At 41.8% G+C, this 21,428-nt stretch overlaps 2 protein-coding genes across 2 annotated transcripts in view; both read left to right on the plus strand.

The window, feature by feature from the left end:
• The first annotated feature begins 1,490 nt into the window (after positions 1-1,490).
• Positions 1,491-8,101, plus strand: LOC120724498 (coiled-coil domain-containing protein 42 like-2-like). The gene is made up of 7 exons (XM_040016688.1): positions 1,491-1,683; positions 1,775-1,895; positions 5,352-5,438; positions 5,522-5,713; positions 7,268-7,489; positions 7,587-7,745; positions 7,824-8,101. Exons 1-7 carry the CDS (start codon positions 1,646-1,648, stop codon positions 8,001-8,003), a joined length of 999 nt encoding a protein of 332 aa, XP_039872622.1. The 5' UTR covers positions 1,491-1,645; the 3' UTR covers positions 8,004-8,101.
• A 4,120-nt stretch (positions 8,102-12,221) lies between these two features.
• The window catches only part of LOC120724529 (USP6 N-terminal-like protein), a 29,561-nt gene continuing 20,354 nt past the window's right edge, over positions 12,222-21,428 (plus strand). Inside the window, exons 1-2 of the mRNA XM_040016759.1 lie at positions 12,222-12,508; positions 18,238-18,311. Coding sequence (XP_039872693.1) covers positions 18,246-18,311 — 66 coding nt within the window. The 5' untranslated portion in view covers positions 12,222-12,508; positions 18,238-18,245. The remainder of the gene's footprint in view (positions 12,509-18,237; positions 18,312-21,428) is intronic.

A 21,428-nucleotide genomic window follows, 5' to 3' on the forward strand; every position in this document is an offset into this window, starting at 1 on the left:
GTTCTGTTGATCTTACGTGCTGCACAATAATGTTTAATATTTAGTATTTACTGTCATAAAAAGAAAAAAGAAAAAAAAGAAGTGCCAGCTTGATGCCAGATCAATATATATATATAAGAAATATAGGTACATACATTTTTACAGCGTATTGTCTTCTGTGTCCTGATTGGCTGTAGACCATTGTCACTCAGTCTCGTGCCGTGTCTCCTGTACAGTACAGAACTCGTTCAGTTTGTCAAATTTACATAAATCTTTGATCCTAGCAGTGTGACTCTGCTGTACTGTAAGTTTGTAAGTTTTCTCCCCAACAAACACAACAATGTTGACGAAGCGTTTTGCACCGTCAAAGGCAGCTGCGGGTGCCTTTGGTTTAATTCTATAATACTGGACTTATTTTTCTACAAAGGTTTGAACTTTGAGGGTGTTTAAACAAGAGAGAAAAGTGTGAAAATGTTCATGTCTGTCTGAGAAAAGTGTATAAAGTGTGTAAAGAGGAGTTTTACAGCCCCCGGATCCAGGGAGGGCCTGTTTTGTATGAGCCTGGGCCACATAAAGCATATAAACCAAACCATAATCAGGCCAGATATGGCATGCCATCACATAAATAGTGCCATCATTGCCAGGCCTAGCCAACATCTGGTTGACATGCACCCTGCCATGACGCCAGTCAGTCAGAAGTATCAGCTTGACACCAGAACTGGGCCAGACCTGTCTGCTATGTGGGCAAAGGCTACAGAATGTGAATGACGTTCAGCAGCTTCAAGCAACTATAGTAGAAACTTTACTTCCAGGTGAGTGATTGAAGCGACTGCTAATGAGAGACTCTGTTGATGACCTGCAGTAAATAATTTAGAGGGTTAACTAAACAACCAGAGCCTGAAATGTCCAAGCAACCAGCCACCAGCTCCAAAGAAATGTGAATCGCATAAAAGTCCTCCTGCGATATTTCTGACTTCCACACTCTTCTGGTGTTTTGTGGCACCATTCTTAAGCCAGTTGTGACAACATTTAATAATCTTCTCCCACTAGAAGTTTATTAAAAGAAAAAGTTTTAGGCCTAATTTTAAAGTTAGTGTCTGAAAACTGAAACAGACATAGGAAATGTTTCTGTAGCAGGGAATTCTGATAGCTGAGGAGTCCCTATCTGTAGGCAACAGGAGGACTCTGGGAAGTGCTCCGTCGGGATAATATGGTGTTAGGATTTCTTTGAGATATTCACATTTTATTAAAATCACTTCAGGAGTTAACATGGAGGCAGTATTGTAAGCAAATTTCCAGTTGTTTTCTGATACAACTGAACAAGCCAGTTAACTGTTTTTTGCTGTTCTGAATTTATATTCGAATATCAGCTGTGAAGGACCTTTTTGCAAACCTCTAACTCAATCATCATTTCATCTTTTCAGTCTTACAGATGTACTCAAAATAAAAAAAGCTCTTTTCACGTTTGGTCGAGATGTGTTTCTTCAAACTGAAATGCTGTGAGTTGTGTCTTTACAAGTTCTGGTTGCCATAGAAACAAGGTTGTTAGAGCCTGGAGACGCACACTTTTAGAAAGTTTGAAAACATAATAAGCGAAGAAGAAGAAAAAGATAACATAAGAAAAGTGAACCAATAACTCTTTTTGAAAAGTCTTCAACAGACAGCCATGTCTTCAAGGCCCAGAAGCCAGAAGCAGTTTTCACAGTAAGTTTTTGTGGAGTGTTTCTACTGTTTTTCTCTGTGAAGCCCGATTCGGTAAATGATGTATGCTAATTACTTTTTACTGTTGTTGCAGGAACACGTGTGGTTTGGGGGAAAAGAAGAAAACCCATGATCAGAGTGTTGTCCTGTGTGAAATACTGAAGGGAGAAAAACAGCTGGCAGGGCTTAAAGCCAAGGATGAGGAAGGCACACAGGTGTGAATTTGTCACTGGCATTTCTGGCAGTTTAAGGTTTATCAGGTAGCCAGCAGTGTTGGTCAAGTTACTTGAAAAAAGTAATCTGTAACTAATTACTGATTACTTCCCCAAAAAAGTAATCCCGTTACTTTACTGATTACTTATTTTCAAAAGTAATTAACTACTTAGTTACTTTTTAAAAACACGATTTACAACCTGAAGAGGTGATAAAGCGATAGCTCTTTCAGCCCAATTCTACTTTTTCTACATAATCCATCATACAAAATGTGATCAAATGGAAAAGTCTCTTTTTTTTTAACTTGTTTTATTAGTTTTAATCTTTTAACTTTATGCATCAAGCAAAAATTTAATTACATGCAACATTCTCTGACTTGAATAAATTAGTTTAACATTTAAACCTATTTTCTGCACATTCCAGCACATAAAATAAAATATTTTTTGTGTTTACACTCACTCTTTCAAATAGATGCAAGTAAAACACAGCAGAAAATAAATAAAGTCAAAGACTCAGCGGTCCTGTTGCTCTATTTTCACCTGTAAAGCAGGACTGAGGTTGGCGGAGGTTTACCCTGGTGCAGGTGTGCCGCGGTCAGTGGAAGAATCCGCGAGTTTCTCTGTGAGTTTCCCATTACGTTGTTGCGCACTTGGTGCTTGCTTGGAAGTTTAGGGGGTTTTTTTTGCTGTAAAAAGAAGTTTTCTTCCCACGCACGATGGACGCTAATGTTTTTGTCACTTTTTATGGAATCAAACTCAAAGTAAGGTCAGTACTTCCACGCTTTAAACGCTGCACGCTCATACTGATCCATTGTTGATCTGCACACAGCTGTTGTCACTAACGTCGCACTCGCTTATGTCACTGTCGTGAGACATTCTCGCAAAAAATCGCAGCTTTCCTACGGGAAAGTAACGGTAATCTAGTCAAAGGAGCTTGCAAAGAAAAGCGTCTGGACTGCTTTAAGTTACTTGAAGACGTTTCACCTCTCATCCGAGAAGCTTCTTCAGTTCTAAGGTCAAATGGTGTAGAGTCCCAGATATAAACCTAGTGGGAGTAACCCCCCCACAGAGGGACAAAAAGCAGTCCAGACGCTTTTCTTTGCAAGCTCCTTTGACTACGATGACCTGGATGACTGAGAACCTTCACAGACATAACGGTAATCTAATTACCGTGTTTGCAATAGTAATCCCTTACTTTACTCGTTACTTGAAAAAAGTAATCAGATTACAGTAGCGCGCCCATCTCTGGTAGCCAGTGTTAATGGTCAGTGTTGGGACTAACGCGTTATTAAGTAACGCGTTAACGTAACTACGTTATTATTGTGGTAACGAGCACGGTAACTAGTTATTATGCCAAAATCAGGAAGCGTTACTCGTTACTGGGATTTAGATAGGGTCGTTACTCGTTACTTGATGTGATGGCTATCGCGGAGCTTCCACAGATTCAATAACATTAGCAAGTGGTGGAGGCCAGCAGGTGGATGAGATAAAGGGGAGGCAAGAGGAGAGACCCGAAGCGGCCGCCCGTCCGAGTATCAGGTGAACTGAACTTCAGGTAAGAAGTTATGACCTGCAGTCTATCTGGGTCAGATATAAACCAAGTTCAGTTGGAGTTTATTTTCGTTGTGTTGACTTTTTCGTACTGCGTGCTAGCTAGCATGACGGGGTTTCTATACAGCTGGGTGGGTGCTATGTTACTGATGTTGAACTTTATTTTGTTCATACGGTTAATTATTAGAGTTGCCAACCATCCTGTAAAAAACGGAATCGCCTCGTATTCAGAGAAAATATTACGCGTTTCGTATTGAGGTGAAAAGGAACACAGTTTGTCCCGGACTTCAGCTACAATGAAAAAGACACAAAGCTGGATTTACTCTGTGTCTTTGCTGCACAGCTGCCTCTTCTTCTCTCATCCTCTCCCTCTCCCGTTGCTACTTTAATCATGAAACTGATCAATGATCAGCTGATCGGCTTTTCCCTCTTGTTTATTTATCGCCAGCTTTGCGCCAGAAAGAGGAAACCACCGGATGTCACGTTAAACAACAGCAGCACGTTTGATCAGCTGTTGTTAGAATTTATTTAATATTACTTTCTAGTATCAGCTGATGTTTGCTGGAGCCACAGCTGTAAAGCTGGATATGTGGTGGTTTTGTCCCAGTCCAGCCCTGTATGTGTCATGGTCCTGAGTCTGAGGACTCAGTGTTTTGTGTTTCTTTATGCTTTTGTTCATTCCGAGTATGTATTCTGTTGTGATTTTGCCATTTGTTAGGTTTCTGTTCTTTGCCTGCCTGCTCCCACTTCTCTGTGTTCCCTCTGTCTGTCCATGGTGTTATTGTGTCTACTTATGAGTCCGCCTGTCAAGTTCAGTGTCCTGTCTGGTTCTCTGTCTGTTAGTTTCCTGTTTTATTGTGAAGGTCTCTGTCTGATGTGAGTGTGTTCAGATTACGTTTCCCCTGTCCCGTCAGCTCTGATTCCTCCCAGCCGTGTCGCCCTCCTGTCTCTCATCCCCTGATTACTGGTGTGTGTATTTAAGCCCTGTGTGTTCTCCTGCCTGTTGCCGGTTCGTCTGTGTTACTTCGTGTCAGTCTGTGTTACCCTGTGTCCTACGGTGTCCTACGGTGTCCTGTTCCTCGTCTGCGTCTCTCTGCTTCTCATCCCTTTGTCATATGCTCCCAGGTCTGTTATTTTTAGTTCTCCCGGTTTAGGTGTCTTCAGTTATTTGTCATGCCCCACTGCTTGTTTGCCACTACACCTTTGTAAATAAACCTCACTAGCATTTCATCCACTGCCTGCATCTTCGGTCCTTCTTCCAACTCCACACGGCTCGCCTCGGCAGCCGTGACAGTATGCAGCTCATCTGCAGTCTGGTGTTACCTACATCTTCCTATTCAGAAGGCAGAATTTCTGAGTTCTGAGTACAATCAAAAGCACCACGACTGCAGTTTTTGTGTTGGATGTAAAAAGCGCACATGACGCTGTAACGTAGGCTAGAATCATGGCGGTGGTCAACGACGGTCCAGGCGTGGGATTTCTGTGTTCCCCGGGCCATCTTGTTGATTTTCACGTTTTGTTGCTTCCTGTTTTATTTTGTTAATCTGTCTCCATCTTGTTTTCTCCTGGTTAGTTTCAGCTGTTTTCCCCAGTGTTTTCATTTCCCCCGATTACCCCAATGTGTAATTAAACCTCTGTTTGCATTTGTTCGTTGCTGCCTTGTACTGTTTACCCGCCTGTGTGGCCTGGCCCTAGTTCAGCTTCACTTGATATCTCTTCAACACAGATGTTTTGGATACGAAGCAGTTGTTTCTTGAGAGTCTGTTGATAGCTTTATGTCCTCAGTTTTAAGCTCTTTTCAAACACACGGTTTCACCATAAGTACCTTTGAGGCCTACTGTCCTGAAAGTCATCACAAGTATTCCCTTAGTAACGTAAACCTTTTCTACTTTGTGTGCATTTCTGTAGGAGCTAAAAAGTTTGAAGGACCAGACAAAGGAGCTGCAGGATGACATTAATAAAATACAGGAGCGCTTTCATGAAGCCTTTGTTGAGGTACTGTAGAAGACCATTTCACACAAGCTGAATTTCAGTTTTATGGTTGGAACGAAACTCAAATTGGACCTGAAACTGTGTAGGATGAAGATGCTGATGATGCTCTGGAGGAAGCGAAGGCAGACAGCAAAGAGTTCATTCAAAAGGAGGCAGAGTTAGAGAGATTAAAGAAAGAGTATGCTGAACTGATGGAGAGGAGAGAGGAGCTACAGCATCAAGTTCAGAGGCACTCAATGTACAAGCACTTCATGGAGCGTGTGCTTAAAATAACAAAGGTACAGTATTTTTATTTCATGCTAACAGTAATCAGTTCATTTAAATAATGTCTTTATTGTCAGTGCACATGCATATTGTGTGTGTATATATATATATATATATATATATATATATATATATATATATATATATATATATATATAATTATTATTATTTTTTTGACTTCTGGATCCAAATCTTTTTCACCTCTCAGCTGTTCCAGACTAATGGGGTATTGTCGCTACCTCTTGGAGTGGGTGGGCGGCGTGGACAACTTGGTGAATGTAATAACTTGGCGACAAGTATGAGGAGACATGTGATTTTGAAATTCATACCATAGCTGATCTACTACGTCATTATTTATTTTTACCCTTATCTCTGTTTCTATTGTCCTGAACTGTCTGCCAGAGGACAGACTTTCAAACAAAGTGACCAGGGTGGGATGAACGTCTCATTGTGGTGTTTTAATTTAATGTTATTAATGTCCTACTTTGAGGCAATAGGAATTGTCAAAGACTTTACAGGCGAGAGACAGGCATCTGATGATCTTCTGGGTGATGATGAGGACCCTTTAGAGCACTTTCTTCTCTGATGCTGTGCAGCTGTCAAATCTCATACAGATTAAATATGTCAATCTGCACTTTATGGAGCAGCAAGAGAAGGACACCAGTTGTTTTTTAGTTGACTTGGTTCTTTCAGAGGATCCTCGGGACAAGAGCAGGGACATAGAGACTGGCCCCGGTGTGGTAGAGGGTTAGCCCTGATGCTGGGACGTTGTCCAGTGTATCTGCTCTCCTTGTAGCTGATGGAATTTAGGATTAACTGCTATTAAATCAGCGTGGCTGAAGTCCTTGCTATGATGTGAACAGCCTTAGGATACATCCTGTGACTGTGTGATGCAGATGAACAAGAGCCAAGTTAGCGTCAGCATCTGGTGGAATATACACAGCAGTTATCACAACAGTACCAAACACTGTTTCAGAAATATCTCAGATATCAAATATCAGTATTTGACTATTTATCCATCCATTCATGACTCCCATGTTAAAATACCAGCTTTACAGTATTAAAAAGCATACAGTTAGAGTCTGCAGGAAAATGTAGTCCCAGTGCTGTGTTGAGACAAGCACAGGTGAACTATTATCAGTCTAATAGCAGAACCCACAAGCTAAACAAAATACAAAAAGGGGAACACTGGAAGCTAACGAGGAAGAGGAACAAGAAGCAAAAGCAGACAATGAGATGAAAACATAGGGGAAGACAGAAGGGTGAGTGAAGGAACCGCTGAAAGTCAAAGGGGAAAATGAGACTGGGAAAAGTAAAACTAACAGTAACCATGCAGAACAGGGAATACCGAAATAAAACAGAGTCAATCAAAGGTTGCTTTTTGTATAAAAACGTGTGGGGAAAACCTGCTGTGTGTCAAACTCCAGCACAGAGAGCACAGAGCACCATCCATAAGTATTGTATCAATTATTAATGATGATAATAATGATGTTAAACAGTGATTCCTCCACCGAAAACACTGAAGATAAAGCTGCAAGCAAAGCTGTGTGTATGTCTGTGTGTTACAGTTTGAGGATGTTGAGGCTCTCGCAGACTACACAGAGAGTCTGCTCCATTTTCAAGATCAGTTCTACCAGAAGGAGATGAAGTTGCAGGATGAGGTCGACCAGCAGAAGAAAGCACTGTTAACCCTGCAGGACCAGCACAACTTGGTGGTAATGCAGAAAAACAGTCTGCTGTCTCAGCTCCAGACCGAGCTAGAGAAGACTCAGGCCGAAGCTCTCACATGGGTACCGGACACAATCCTGGATCACAGTCCTGCAGCAGAACTAAGGCTAGGTCAAATATACACTGTGAATGGCATTATGTGTTGCTGTCTTCATACAGGAACAAAAGTGGAACCACATTCAGGAAACAGCTGCAAAGAAGACACTACAACTGGGAAAGATTAAGATGGCGATCCTAAACCTCTATGAAATGACAGCAGGTGCCATAGAAGAAAAGGAAGGAGTTGATATGAATGACACAGAGACGCAGCTGAACAAGGTAAACTCGCAGATCAGTTACTGACAAAGAGCTAGAGCAGCAGGAAATGATCAATATAACCGCCTGTTCTTCTTATAGCTGCAGATGTTCTCCGAGGATGAAAATGACATAGTGAAACAATATCAAGCCAGACTTCATGCAGCCAGCGATGGAAAGAAGCCAAACAAGGACAAAGGGAACACAAAACCCCCCCAAAAAATGAACGCATATTCAGTTTCTTGGCATACTGAATCATTTATTACTTCAAATAAAGGTTGAAAATATTGAGTTTTTTGAGCTGTTTTCAAACTGAATATGACTGAATAGTTAATATTTTAGCTAGGACAGGTTACTTCAATAATACCTGAAAACTCAATTCCATGTGCAATCAGCAGCTGATTAGTTACTTTGGAAAGGCTCCTTAGTTTGTCTTCCTGACTGTATTTATTCAGTTAGCAGTGGTGGAGCATTCGAGTGGAGCTACTGTGACTGGTTTTAATTTATTTATTTTGTTTTTCAATCCAGTGCCTGTTTTATTAAACAGTAGAATCAGGACATATATGTGAACCCAGCTGTCATCCTTAGTAGGCTGACACCTCAGACACACACTCCACGTCTTAATGTTACAGTATTTAGGATGTGCACTCTCAGTGACATCAAAAGGAGGCAAAACCTCATTATGTAGTCCTCATAATAAAGCAACTTGAGGCAATTGTAGTTGTGAATTGGCATTACATACATATACATACAATACTGTATATCCAGAAAGCCTACATGCAGATGGTTTTGGGTGTCCACGTGACTGTTATGCAAATCATTGAAAACACAGAGGACAACACTGCCACCCTGTGGACATCAAAGAGTATTTTATTTACTCAGTGAACGAGCCCATTTATTTTCTTGGGCTGGTTAGACGTGCTTCTAATTAATAGTTAAGTAGAAGCATGTTGGATATTTGCTGAGGTTGTTGCATCTCTTAATCACAAGATGTTTACTCAGAATGCAGCAAAGCTCACACACAAAGGCACAGCCATGTGAATACAGTCCAGTGCAGTTGTGAGTAACACATCAGTGTAGATGTCTGTTGAACTAATAAAAATGTGACATGAGATTGTTTTTGGTGTCATTTCTAAAGCTCCCTGTCAGCAGAACTACACAAAAACCAAGAACAAAAATCAATGAACTCAGCTGAGAGGTGGAGCATGTGCAAAAGAAGAAGCTGCTACATTTTGGTGCTGATGGACACTTGTGACATGGCTTTGGCCTTACTGGCCTTAATGTTTACGCTCTTAGAGATTCCTTCTTGTCTGCTGCTGTTGTTTCATTAACAATCTCAGATATTTACAACACATATTTGATTTTGCTCTCAGAGTGCACACAAAGCACCAAAGACTCATTCAAGAACAGGAAAGAATGAATGAAAACCTGATTCTGTGTCATATAGCAGAAACTCAGTGCCTCTAGGGATACAAACATGTTCAAGGCAACCTGCTGAAGAACAAAATAAGCATCAGTATGAGAAAGAAGAGTGATTTAAGTGACTTTGAGTGTGAAACTGCTGATCTACTGAGTTTTTCCACATGACCTCTGTAGGGTTTACAGAGAATGATCTGAGAAGGAGGAAATATCCAGTGAGCAGAAGTTCTCTGAGTGAAAACGGCTTTTTGATGCCAGAGGTCAAAGGAGAGGGCTCGGCTGCATCAAGCTGATAAGAAGACAACAGTAACTCAGAAATGCCTCTGTACATCCAAGCTATGCAGAAGAGCATCTCTGAACACATTGAACCTTGAAACGGATGGGCTACAGCAGCCAGAGACCATATCTGGTGCCACTCCTTTCAGTTAAGGACAGGAAACCCAGGCTACAGCTCTCAGGGGCTCAGCAGAATATTGCAAAAACATTGCCTGGTCTGAGGAGTCCTGATGTCTGCTGTGACATTTATGGCAGGGCCAGAATTTAGTGTAAACAGCGTGACTCCTTCCTGCTGCTCCTGGTGTAATGATGGACATTTTCTTGACATAATTTGGATCTCTTAGTACCACTGAGCACAGCTTACCTGAGTATCGTTGCTGACTGTGTCCATCCCTTTATGACCAAGAAGGATACACTTAGCTCTTAGTGTAACCCCACTCAGTATGTCCGGTGCTGTATGAGTAAAACTCTCTGGACTCGAGATGGGTAGAGCTCAGGCGTGGTTTATTCCCCTTTTGTGGGTCTCTGCAATAACATGGGACATGAGTAACCATGGGTTTCCAGCAACAGGATTCCGCCCAAACTATCAAGAGAAGTTTCAAATTATTAGACACAACAGTCTCCTCTAGCTGTTAGCCGCTAGCTCAGCGTGTCCATTTTTCCTACCGTCCAACCCATTAATTTCAAAACAAGATCATAAAACTGAAATCTACTCAGATGCTACTGTATGGGCAGTTCATGCTGTTAAAGCACTGTCATGTTAACCTCAATGAAGATCTTCAAATATGTTTTAAACTCATGTTCAGTCAGGGCGGACTGAGGAAGAACTTACCACAGCAAAAGCTTCATTGCCACTAATGGGATAAGATTAGGGAAAACCAGTTTACCAGCAGCAGACTTTTAAAATCAAATCTTTCAAAATAAACCCATGGTTGTGATCCCAAGTTTAACAGGAATTTAACCACAACAAAACCATGTTCATTCTTTTACATCATTACATTAGCAAGTACAACCTTCAGGTGGAGACCCAAACGCATGATTTGTGTAACTGTGTATTTAGATGCTGTATGTGTGATGATGTTCGTGAAACTTTTAAATGAGATTGGTCCACCTGTTGGGGAGGAGAGAGGGTACATATGCAACAAGAATATTATTTTTATTATTAATATTTTATATTGGCCTCTCCGAACTCCTCCCAGACCCGAGTTTTTGCTTCAGCCACTGCCCGAGCCGCATTCCGCTTGGCCTGTCGATACCTGTCGGCTGCCTCCGGAGTCCCACAGGCCAACCAAGCCAGATAGGACTCCTTCTTCAGCCTGATGGCTCCCTTCACCTCTGGTGTCCACCATTTGGTTCGGGGATTACCACCACGGCAGGCACCAACCACCTTGCGGCCGCAGCTCAATGCAGCAGCTTCGGCAATGGAGACGCTGAACATGGTCCATTCGGACTCAATGTCCCCAGTCTCCCTCGGAATGCTGTTGAAGCTCTGTCAGAGGTGTGTGTTGAAGATCTCGCGGACTGGGGCCTCTGCTAGACGTTCCCAGCACACCCTCACTACGCGTTTAGGTGCACCAGGCCTGTCCAGCGTCCTCCCCCGCCACCTGATCCAACTCACCACCAGGTGGTGATCAGTTGACAGCTCAGCCCCTCTCTTTACCCGAGTGTCCAGAACATATGGTCGCAGGTCTGGTGATACGATTACAAAATCGATCATCGACCTACGGCCTAGAGTGTCCTGGTGCCACGTGCACTTATGGACACTCTTATGTTCGAACAGGGTGTTCGTTATGGCCAAACTGTGATTAGCACAGAAGTCCAATAACAAAGCACCGCTCGGGTTCAGATCAGGGAGGCCGTTCCTTCCAATCACGCCCCTCCAGGTCTCGCTGTCGTTACCCACGTGAGCATTGAAGTCTCCCAGCAGGACAACAGAGTCTCCAGGTGGAGCACCTTCCAGCACCCCCGGGGCAGACCCAAGACACGCTGGAGAGATTATATCTCTCGGCTGGCCTGGGAACGCCTTGGTGTTCCCCCGGATAAGCTGGAGGAGGTGGCTGGGGAGAGGGAGGTCTGGGCCTCTTTGCTTAGGCTGCTGCCCCCGCGACCCGGCCTCAGATAAAGCGGATAAAGATGAAGATGGATATTTTATATTGTATTTTATTAGTACATTTCCAAAACTTTCAATTCTAGTTGAGAAAAATTAAAAACAGACATTTTAATCATTTCTCGGCTTGACGTCGCTCTTCAGCATATCCATGAACAACATCAACACACTGCTCTAAATGTTTCTGTCCAGTCAGGCACTAAAACTATCCAGTCATGAAGCTTCAGCAACAAACAAATCAAACCAGTTAGATGCGGCCTGAGTGAATCTGGGCTCAGTCTGTCTTGCGTTTCTGTGCAGGGTAGCCAATCAGATGTTAGGTATCATCTGATGATGAGCAATAAAAAATATTATTTATTAATTATTTTATGATGCAGATACAGGCACCATCAAATAATTATGTTAAATGAAATTAATTATGCATTTAATATATTTATTTTAATTAATTAATAACATGTATTTATTGTTTATGTATTTCCAACTTGACTAGATCAATGACACTTTTGATGAACTAATTGTGCACGCAGTTATTTCATTCTGGCCCTCTCGGCGCTCCATACCTCTCTGCCTCCATCCCTGCACTGCAGTGTTATTCCAGCAGATGTCGGCAGCAGAAAGCCCAGTTACTGCTTCTATGCTGGTGTTTGCGTCTCCACCGGGACAGCTGTTGTCGGAGGTTCTGTTTCTTTAAGGCCGGATGGTTTACAGCTCACACACGGCTGACGATCGGCGCCTGCTCAGTGCGTCTTCTCCGCTGCCGCTGCTTGGATCGCGGACCTGGAGGGTTTCTGTCCCGTCCGTGTGCTCCTGTGTGCGCGTATGTGTGTGCTTGTGTCTGATGGTAACCCATGGATTGACGGAGGGGGAGGCTATTGTTACCAGCCCGGTGGCTTGTTCTGCTGCAGCTGCACTTTCAGCAGAGAATGCCCAAAGCAAACGGAGCGGTAACTGCACGGATAGCGCAGGAATACACCAGAGAATCAAGGTAATTACAAGCGTATTTGTTTCTTTGTAGCCATGCCCCAGCTTTGTTTCTTATTCTCTGTGGAGTAATAATAATGAATAAAAACGAGGTCTCGCGCGAGGCTGTAGAATGGTGTCAAATCACAGCATCGCGCGCGGCTCGTACTATCGGAGGCTGTGGGTTTGTTTACCAGCGCTAAATGACACTTTGAGCCGCTACAAAGGTCCTGATGTCAGCGAAACACGTCCACACCGTGGGCAGCATCCTTCAGCAGCCTGGCCCTGCGTGTGTCTGGGATGGAGACACTGAAGGCAGCGGCAGCAGCTCTCGGGCCTGCTGGGAGAGCTTCGAGAATACAGCGAAGTTATTCAACATTTTTCCTGACAGCTGAAAGCAGAAGCACTGCTCAGATATTCATTACGCTTTATTATACTGGCGTATTTCTGCTACTCCTGTTTGTCCTGAAATGATAACCCCGTAACATTGTACTCTCTGAGTCTCACATAGTTTTCGCAACATTTGTGAGTCTTATTAAGTCTTTATTGGCTTAATAACTGCCTCACTCACTGATACACATTCCTGCGCAGTAACTCACATGTGATGCATATTAGTAAGCACAAACACAACACAGCGGTTAGGTCTTAAATTGAACCAATGTATGCCAGTTCTTGAATACTGAGTACATGAATATTTTTTCTAATCATTGTACATGTTTTAATTGTTCTGGAGCACAGAAAAAAAAGATTCTGTTTGTGAGGTTTCGCTGGGAAGATGTAAAAGTTTTATTTATCCAGTTTGAAACCAATGAAAAAGATCAACAAAGTGCAAAGTTTCCATTGTACTTTATTAGCTAATAGATGAGGAGTCTGTAAATGTTTTACAGTCTTCAGAGAGAATCATCGAGAGTAGGCTCCAGACCACCAAGGGCTAAAACAAAAAATCCCTAATTCACTGGGTGTTCTTTATCTTTAGTAATTCAAGTAACTGCACAGGAACCTGAGTCATTCGGTTACAAAACATTTAAGTATGTCCTGCTGTACTCACTTTGTGTTGGAATTCTCTCTCTCACTCTCTCCTTCTCTTTAGAGCTCCAATGATGCTTACTCCTAAATTAAATGGCATTTGATCAAATTCCCAGGCTTGTGGTCCACCAGGAAGTTTTTAACCACAGGGCTCCCAGACAGTCCGTGCTGTCAACATAAAGTACCCGGGGACGGATGGATATTCACTTTATGTAAAAGTCCAAACCTCAGATTTTAAAATTACAATGGCAGTGACCATTACAGTTCAAACTCTATGTGCTTAACACAGGAAACACAAACATTAGACCTGTGTAGGTTTGTATTGTTTTAAGGCAGGGAAAAAACCCAAAGTAAACTTTACAAAGAAATAAAATGCAAGTTAACACACACACACACACACACACACACACACACACACACACACACACTTCCAAAGAACAGGACCACACTTACTGAAATCAACGTCTGCACACTTTGATCTAGAAATAGTTAAAAGATCTGCAGTTTAGAATATTACAGAACATTTGTTACATTTTGGTAGGAACTTGTCCTGGTGACCTTATTGCTATCATTATCAAAAGTGAGATCGCTGTCCAAATCATGCTAAGGTTTCTGACTAGCACACTGTGTTTCCGACACACGTCTGAGATTTTAGACCAACAAAAAATGTTTCAGTTTTGTCTCAAGTTTGCCTTCAGTTCTAAATGTCTCAGGTTTTACACATCCAGACATCAGCACAGATAATTAGTGAACAGAGGTTAGATCATCTGAAAAAAAATTAGTAGTAGTTTATAGCTAATAGTTTTCTGTATAATATGAAGTGAAAGTTGAATAAATATGATTGTGGGTTGAGAAAAAAAATATATAAACTAGACAAGCGAATCTAGAGGAATCCAAGGAAGAAGCACGACACTCTAAACAGGAATAACAGCTCCGTGTTAAACCTGTGAGATTGAAGTCGTCATCAGTTACAAGCCTAATCCAATCAGAATATGTCATTTTTTTATATTGTTCTCTAAAGTTTTGGAGGTCAGAATAAAAAAAAATTCTATTTGACAAAAAAGAGTTTAAACTCCTCCACATGATATTAAATGAACACACCAGTTCTTTAATAATGAATATGACTTAATGTGTTAATATGTTTTGATTCAGTACGTATCCTGATAGAGTAATCTTAGCTAGTTTCATTTGTGAAACTGAGCTTATGACATTAAAATTAGCCGATGCAACCAAACACTTTATGCACCCGCAGTAACTTAAATGTGCAGAGGGCAAAATGGGACTCATTTCCCACTTTCAACAATCCTACCTCCGACCATGAACCACTTCAGCAAAAAACTTGGTTCAAGTCCAGCTCCCAAGTCTCCACTCGGAGGTTTATTAAATAAAGCTCAGCGTGTATTCTGAGAGTAAAACACAGCCTGCAAAGGCAGAGTACATGTTCATCAGTCAGGTAGTGTGAAAGGGTGCAGTCCCGTCTCTGTTCCCTCTCCTAGGTTGGGTCTCCACCCTTTGTGCTGGGTCTCCTGCCAGAGCTCGTCTGTGATTTAGTACGCTGACCACATGCAGCCGCTGCCATATGTTTCAGAGGACAGCTCATATTTAAAGCTTCAGTGCCCATTCCTTGGTAGCCTCTAGATGAAAGTCGTTAAACGTTTTTTGGTTACAAGCCACCATCTTAGAACAGACGGGAAAGATTTGTCTTCAGACAACAGCAACACAGCAGAAAGGTAGCATCCTGCTACCTCCTGGGTAAAAACATACATTCAGTTCACTTTGCATAGTCAGACGCTCAGTTTGCTCTCTGTGTCATTTGTTTATAAAAACTCAACAGGACACAAGGAGGTCAAATGGACTCAAATATAAAGTAAAGTAAATTCTGTTGCTACAGTGTGACACTACAGTGTGACACTACAGTGTGACACTACAGTGTGACACTACAGTGTGGCATTTTGTCTAAATATCAGAGCTACACTCTTAAGGTGGATCCTTTTTGTGGACTTTTTAAACCAAGAAGGAGCCATCAGTGTTACGTGTCCGCACTTCTGCACGTCTGCTGTTTGGCTCCTCAAAGCTCTTTGTTTCTCTTTGTTCAGGCTTTGACAAACACAGATTTTCACTGCATAATCCCGCTTTGGGGTTTTCCCTAATCCAGATGATTTGCGTTGTCCTGCAATGTGTCCGGATCATCACTCCAGGTCTGTCACTGGTGTAGAGCCAAACAGAGGATGCAGATTAAGCTGGATTAATACCTCTGCTGCTTTGTTTGATGATGAAACATCAGTCAGAATCCAGCTTCAGCTGAGTGAGGTTCATTTTATAAAAGTGGCTCAAATAGATTATGCTAGGGCGTACTGGTAATTGTACTACACTGCATTTTGTGTATTGTCATTACAAAGCAGGTTAACATTGCTAATTGAGCAGTGAAGTAAAGTGAGGCTTCAGCTGGTCTCCCACGACCCATGCTTCTTGTTGCACCTGGCCTTGTGGTTGCGATGCTTGAAGGCCAAAAGTAATAATCAGATGCCCAAAAGTATATAGTCATGAAAATATGGCGATGGCCGAGGATGTGGTTCAAGATCAAAACTATGGAATATTCATATTTTTGTGCTGTGTTTTTTTATTTTAGGCCAAAAATGTTACTTTCTAGACAAAAATGTCACCTTGGCAGGAGCCTGTTTTGGGGGTCCTGTGTGTGTGTGTGTGTGTGTGTGTGTGTGTGTTGTTCGGTTGTTCTTAGTAAAACCGATGCTTTTGTAAAGATGGGGAGAGTTGGAGGCTGTATGCCCCGATAGGAAACTTTATTACATTTTATTTGTGTGTTTTTAATCCAAAAAAGGAAAATCAGAATCAAAGTTAGACTTACAAACACTCCACCTTAGCGTGAGACCCCGAGAGAGTCAGGTGTGACTTTGCACAGTTTGGTCAGTGTGGGTGAAATTCTCTCTGATTCACGGTGCGACCCCGAGATGGAGCTCCTCCCCGATCCACCAATGAAACCATTTAAAACAGAGGTGGCCTTAGCTTTTACCAATGAGAAAAACCACTGATCAATAAAGCAATTTTAGAAAGGCAGGCTCTCGCTTCAGCCACTAAGGACGGTTTTGATCTGACCAATGAGCTGTATTTACGGCCTTCTGACGAGTAAAGCGCGTTTTTTTTAAAACCAACCAAGACAGCTTTGCAGATGCTGCAGAAAGTCCTTACCAGCTGCCCCACAACTTTACCAGTGTTGTTGGTCTCCTCACCACATTCAGGCGTTTTTCCACATAAAACATCGCTCTCGCTTCGGTACGACCGTCTCACGCTGAGGCGGAGCGTTTGTAAGTCTAACTTTTTTGGATTAAACAAACAAAATGTATCCATCGGGGCACGCAGCCTCCAACTCTCCCCATCTTTACAAAAGCACTGGCTTTACCAAAAACAACCTTTTTACTGTGGTTTAACACAGTTTCACAGACGCACACACACACACACACAGGTTTCTGCCAAGGGAACATTTTTTTTGTCTAAAAAAGTAAACTTTTTGGCTTAAAATGACAACAGCACAAAAATATGAATATTCCACAGTTTTCGTTTCTGTCTCAAACCACCTCTTCATCATCCTCATCCATCGCCATATTTTCATGATCACATATTTTTGGGCATCGGATTATTGATTATTACTGAGTTATAAAATATCATAATTTTATGATAGTCATCAAAATGATAACTGCCATTAACTTTTATTACTTCCTAAATCATTCGACGGGGGGCCATAAATCACTGACCTGCAGATAAGCGTGACTTTGTTATGCTCAGTTTCATGAAACAGAGAGGGAACATTTTCTCGGTGGCTTCCGTTTATTGGATTTAAGTCAAATTATGAAATGTACTGTATTGTTTTCTTATTACTATTACTTATTAGTACTAGAGGCTGTATAAGTTAGAAGAGTATGTATTGCTCTTTAAACAGGCCTTGTCATGTCACAGTTTGGCACAGGGCCTTGGTGCGCCTGTATATGAGCACTTATACTTTTACACCTTCACACAGCTCTTCAATCCAGCTGACAGACAAATGCACAGTACACTCACCATAACCTGCTTTCAGATCACTAAATCAATTACCACGTCTCAGATTTTATTGGCCTTGCTTTGGTACAGGATATTTCCTGAGTTCAGATCCGCAGGGATAAAAAAGCTCTTGTTGGAAAAACTAGAATTTTCTACTTTACCGAGCTTGTTCAGTCCTATAGACCAGCGTTCCCCAACCCCCAGGCCAGGGACCGGTACCAAACAACTCACGGACCGGTACCAGGCCACGAGACTTGAGAAATGTATGGTTTTCAGGGGTTTTATCTGTTTTTATGATTATTTTAGCATTTTTATTGTTAACTCTGTTTCCCTGGGTCTTTTCTTGTGTGTTATGAATAAATCTTCTTTTTTCTGGTACTGGTTTTATTTTATTGTATTCATCCGCGACTCCGTGGTGCAAAAAAGGTTGGGGACCGCTGCTTTAGCACGTTTCTGGTGCAGTTTTGCAGCTGATATTTTAAAGCCCCACTATGATATTGTTCTACTAAATCCAAGGCAACCATCTACTGATGTGTTTATTCTCTTTAAAACCAAAGCATGCTTCAGGTATACCAGCTCATCGTGCTGTTAGTCACATCTAGCCGTGTTATTTTTTCATCGTCAGTTGTTGTTTTCTCTAGTTTATGCAAATCTTGCTCTTCCTTTTTTCCGTAGATATTGACATGAAGAAAGACATCGAGAGTCTAATCGCAGAAGAACGAGCTGATATCATCTTGAAGTATGCTACGGTGAGTTTACATTGTCACTTGTGTTTTCGTTCGTGTCTTGGAAGAAGAGTTCTCACATGGTTCATTTTGGGCTTAACAAAAACACAAAAGGACAAAAATTCAAATGTCTTCTTGTGTTTGCTTTGTGTGCAGCACATTTCTGCATGTGTGGAGGACAACAAGCGTGTATGTGTGTGGGTGGATGTGAGTATGCTGGCAAAGTGCATTAATAACATGTTGTGTAATAATATGTTTATGCCTGCGGTGCGATGTCTCGGAGAACGAAGACCACAGATATTGATTATGACTGCAGTGGAAACTAACATTAAAAGCAGCCATTAAAAACTAAACAGACATGATTCATTACATCCTTTCCTCTTGATTAGTCTTCAATGGACTGAGAAGAAAGCCATCCACTGTGCACATGTAGTACAGGTTTTAGAGTCCTGCTAATGATCCAGATACCTCGGCTTTGGGAATTTAATGATCCACCTGTTCTTCAGTCTGAGCAAGAAACTGGAAATCATTCTTTTATCCAGGAAGCAAAATCAGGCTTCAGGTCTACAGTAAAAAGTCTTGACCATGGACTTTCATATGAACGACCGGTGTAGCCACCTAAATGTTATCTATCGAGTCGCTGACTAGGGCTGGGCCATATTATACCGTTCGCGGTAATATCGGTACAATGTTAGGCAAAGATAAGAAAATGAAATATCGCAATAGAATATGGGTAAAATGCGGATGCGCAGTGGCTTTGTTTTCATACACACATGGCAGAAAAGCATGGCAGTGACAGAGAATGAGAAGGGTGAAAGCGGATCGTTGAATGAAACGGATGAACCAGAACTGGTTTGTAAAAATGTTGCAACCTCAGTGGTGTGGAACTGGGTTGGTTTTCAGCCGTCAGATACCCAACAAAGCACAATTTTTTGTAGAACGTGCAAGCGGGCCGTCGTGACGAAGGGAGGAGACGATAAACCTATTTCATCATTTGAAGCAGAAGCGCTTGTTGGAGTACAACAAAGCTGTTAAAGCACGTGAAGAGGCGTCCGCTTCAACTAGCGTGGTGGTGAGACCAAAGAAGCTGACTCAACAAATAATCGGCGTAGCTTTAAATAGCTGCATGCCTTATGACACAAGTAGCAAACGTTGGGGGGAACTAACTAATGAACTAAACTAATATAAACAGCTGCTTGTTTAAGTGAAAATCAATCAATGTTTTAGGGTTTTTTGCACTAATAAAGTTGTGGAGTACTCGCGTCAGTTATATCGTCAGTTATATTGTTATCGCAAGTTTTCAAATATATATCGTGACAAATATTTTTTGCCATATTGCGCCGACCTATCACTGACTACAGTTTTGAGTTTAGCTTTTTGCGTGTAGCCATCTTGGTTTTTTTCTGAGCGAAAAGTTAACATATTTGGAGCTAGCTAGTTTGTTAATAATGTATTGAAATGTAAAACAGTCACTGCAGAGGTGCATGTTCGTGGCAATCCTCAGCACTCTGTCACCATGGTTCTTAACAAAATCAAAAAAACACTACTTTCTCTCACCATTACTGGGAAATATAACTCCTCATAACCACATCATCATAGGTGGTAACCATAACCCTACCTTAGCCTGAAGCGTTGGAGCAAGGCAAAACTGACTTTTGAAAAAAAACATATCAATGCTTTGATTTTCTCAGTTTGAATAATTGTTTTATTATGATTGCACAAGTGTTCGTGCTTTTAAAAAAAGCTGTTGTAAGTAGAAAAGCTTCTCAAGCTGTAACATAGAAAAGGAGCTTTGGTCAGAGTGGTAAATGTGCTGATGCAGAGCTGAGCTGGGGCCGGGTGGGGTTGGTGATGCCACAGGTTAAATTTAGCTCAGCGGCTCGCAGTGAAAGGATGGCAATGGAGGGGTTTGAGCTTTTTAGCCATAGCAACATCTGTGACAAACTGTGCAGTAATTGAGTTGACACTGACCTGCAGGGACTGGCTGAACTCCCAGTCACTGTGATTTCTGTGGATGGGTTCTGGACACATGCAGAGCACAGTGTACAAGAGAAACAGAGCTGGGAGAAGACCGATCCCACACCACAGGGGGACCCTGGGTAAACGTCTGTCAAACATCAGGTTTATGGTTATATTGCTAGAGGCATCAGCCGAGCCTGGTTTCACCTGGCACACGCTGCTTTCTGGCTCCCTCTGATGGTTCATTTACATCACAGCATTTTCCACACAGTGTTTACCACTCGACAACCCCAGGCGATACTCTAATTTAGCTATTGTGCTAATCTGAATTGCAGTAATTTGTTGCTTTTAAGAGATTTAGTGTTTCTCTGTCAAACCTGGCTGCAGCAGAATGTGGGAAAGAATTCAAAATTCTCTTGATTTCATCAGGAGGCAGCTCTGAAGTTCGAAAACACAACTAATATTTGTCTATGTTCTTCATTATTCTATCCATGGTTTGAAAGCCTAACCTTTATTCTTCTAAACATATCTCTTGTCATTGTGGTTGAATAGCTCAGTCTTTGTCTCGTCTTAAAGCTTTTCCCCAGAAGGCTTTTGGCTTGTCCATGTGGACAACTGCAAATTTCAGTTGAACCTGAAGTTATTAATTTCATAAGCATGGACTTTTTCTTTGGTCAACACTCTTTCTTAGTCCGTGGTAGCGTAAACAGCTGGAAGGCCAGTGTCGCTGTGGACAGTCCACTGGCCTTCCAGCAGTTTCCAGCTCTTGGTAGGCTTGATCTTGTTGGTTCCTGATTTGTTCCTGAACATCCTAATCAATTTTGTCTTTACATACAATTCTTTGAACCAATGGTCTGCACCTGTTTAGAAATGGCCCATTGAGTTTCTGGAATGGCCTTCCCAATGCCCCAAACTCAACCTATTTTAAATTTGTGGGCTGTGCTTAAACGCCAGTTCTGTGCCAGGAAAACAACAATTTTTATATACCAATTCTGCCAACAAGGGTCATTAAATATCCAGCCAAAATAATGCAGAAGCTAGTTGATGACTACCAAAAACATATATTTGAGGGGCAGGTTTCTAAGGGGCATTAAACCAAATAATAATGTACATATATATTTGAAAATGTGGGTTTACTTGGATTAGAGAAAAGTCAAAATAAGTTCAAACTTGTGGGCCTAA

Source organism: Simochromis diagramma, unplaced genomic scaffold (genome assembly GCF_900408965.1).
Source record: "Simochromis diagramma unplaced genomic scaffold, fSimDia1.1 OVJJ01000692.1, whole genome shotgun sequence".
In the NCBI taxonomy this organism is placed as follows: Eukaryota; Metazoa; Chordata; class Actinopteri; order Cichliformes; family Cichlidae; genus Simochromis; species Simochromis diagramma.

What these genes read in the sequence shown, in the direction of transcription:
- LOC120724498 (XM_040016688.1), top strand. Translation starts at nt 1,646, where the DNA reads ATGTCTTCAAGGCCCAGAAGCCAGAAGCAGTTTTCACA. An exon ending in TTCATGAAGCCTTTGTTGAG is followed by an intron (nt 5,439 to 5,521) that starts GTACTGTAGAAG and finishes GAAACTGTGTAG; the next exon opens with GATGAAGATGCTGATGATGC. An exon ending in GTGTGCTTAAAATAACAAAG is followed by an intron (nt 5,714 to 7,267) that starts GTACAGTATTTT and finishes TGTGTGTTACAG; the next exon opens with TTTGAGGATGTTGAGGCTCT.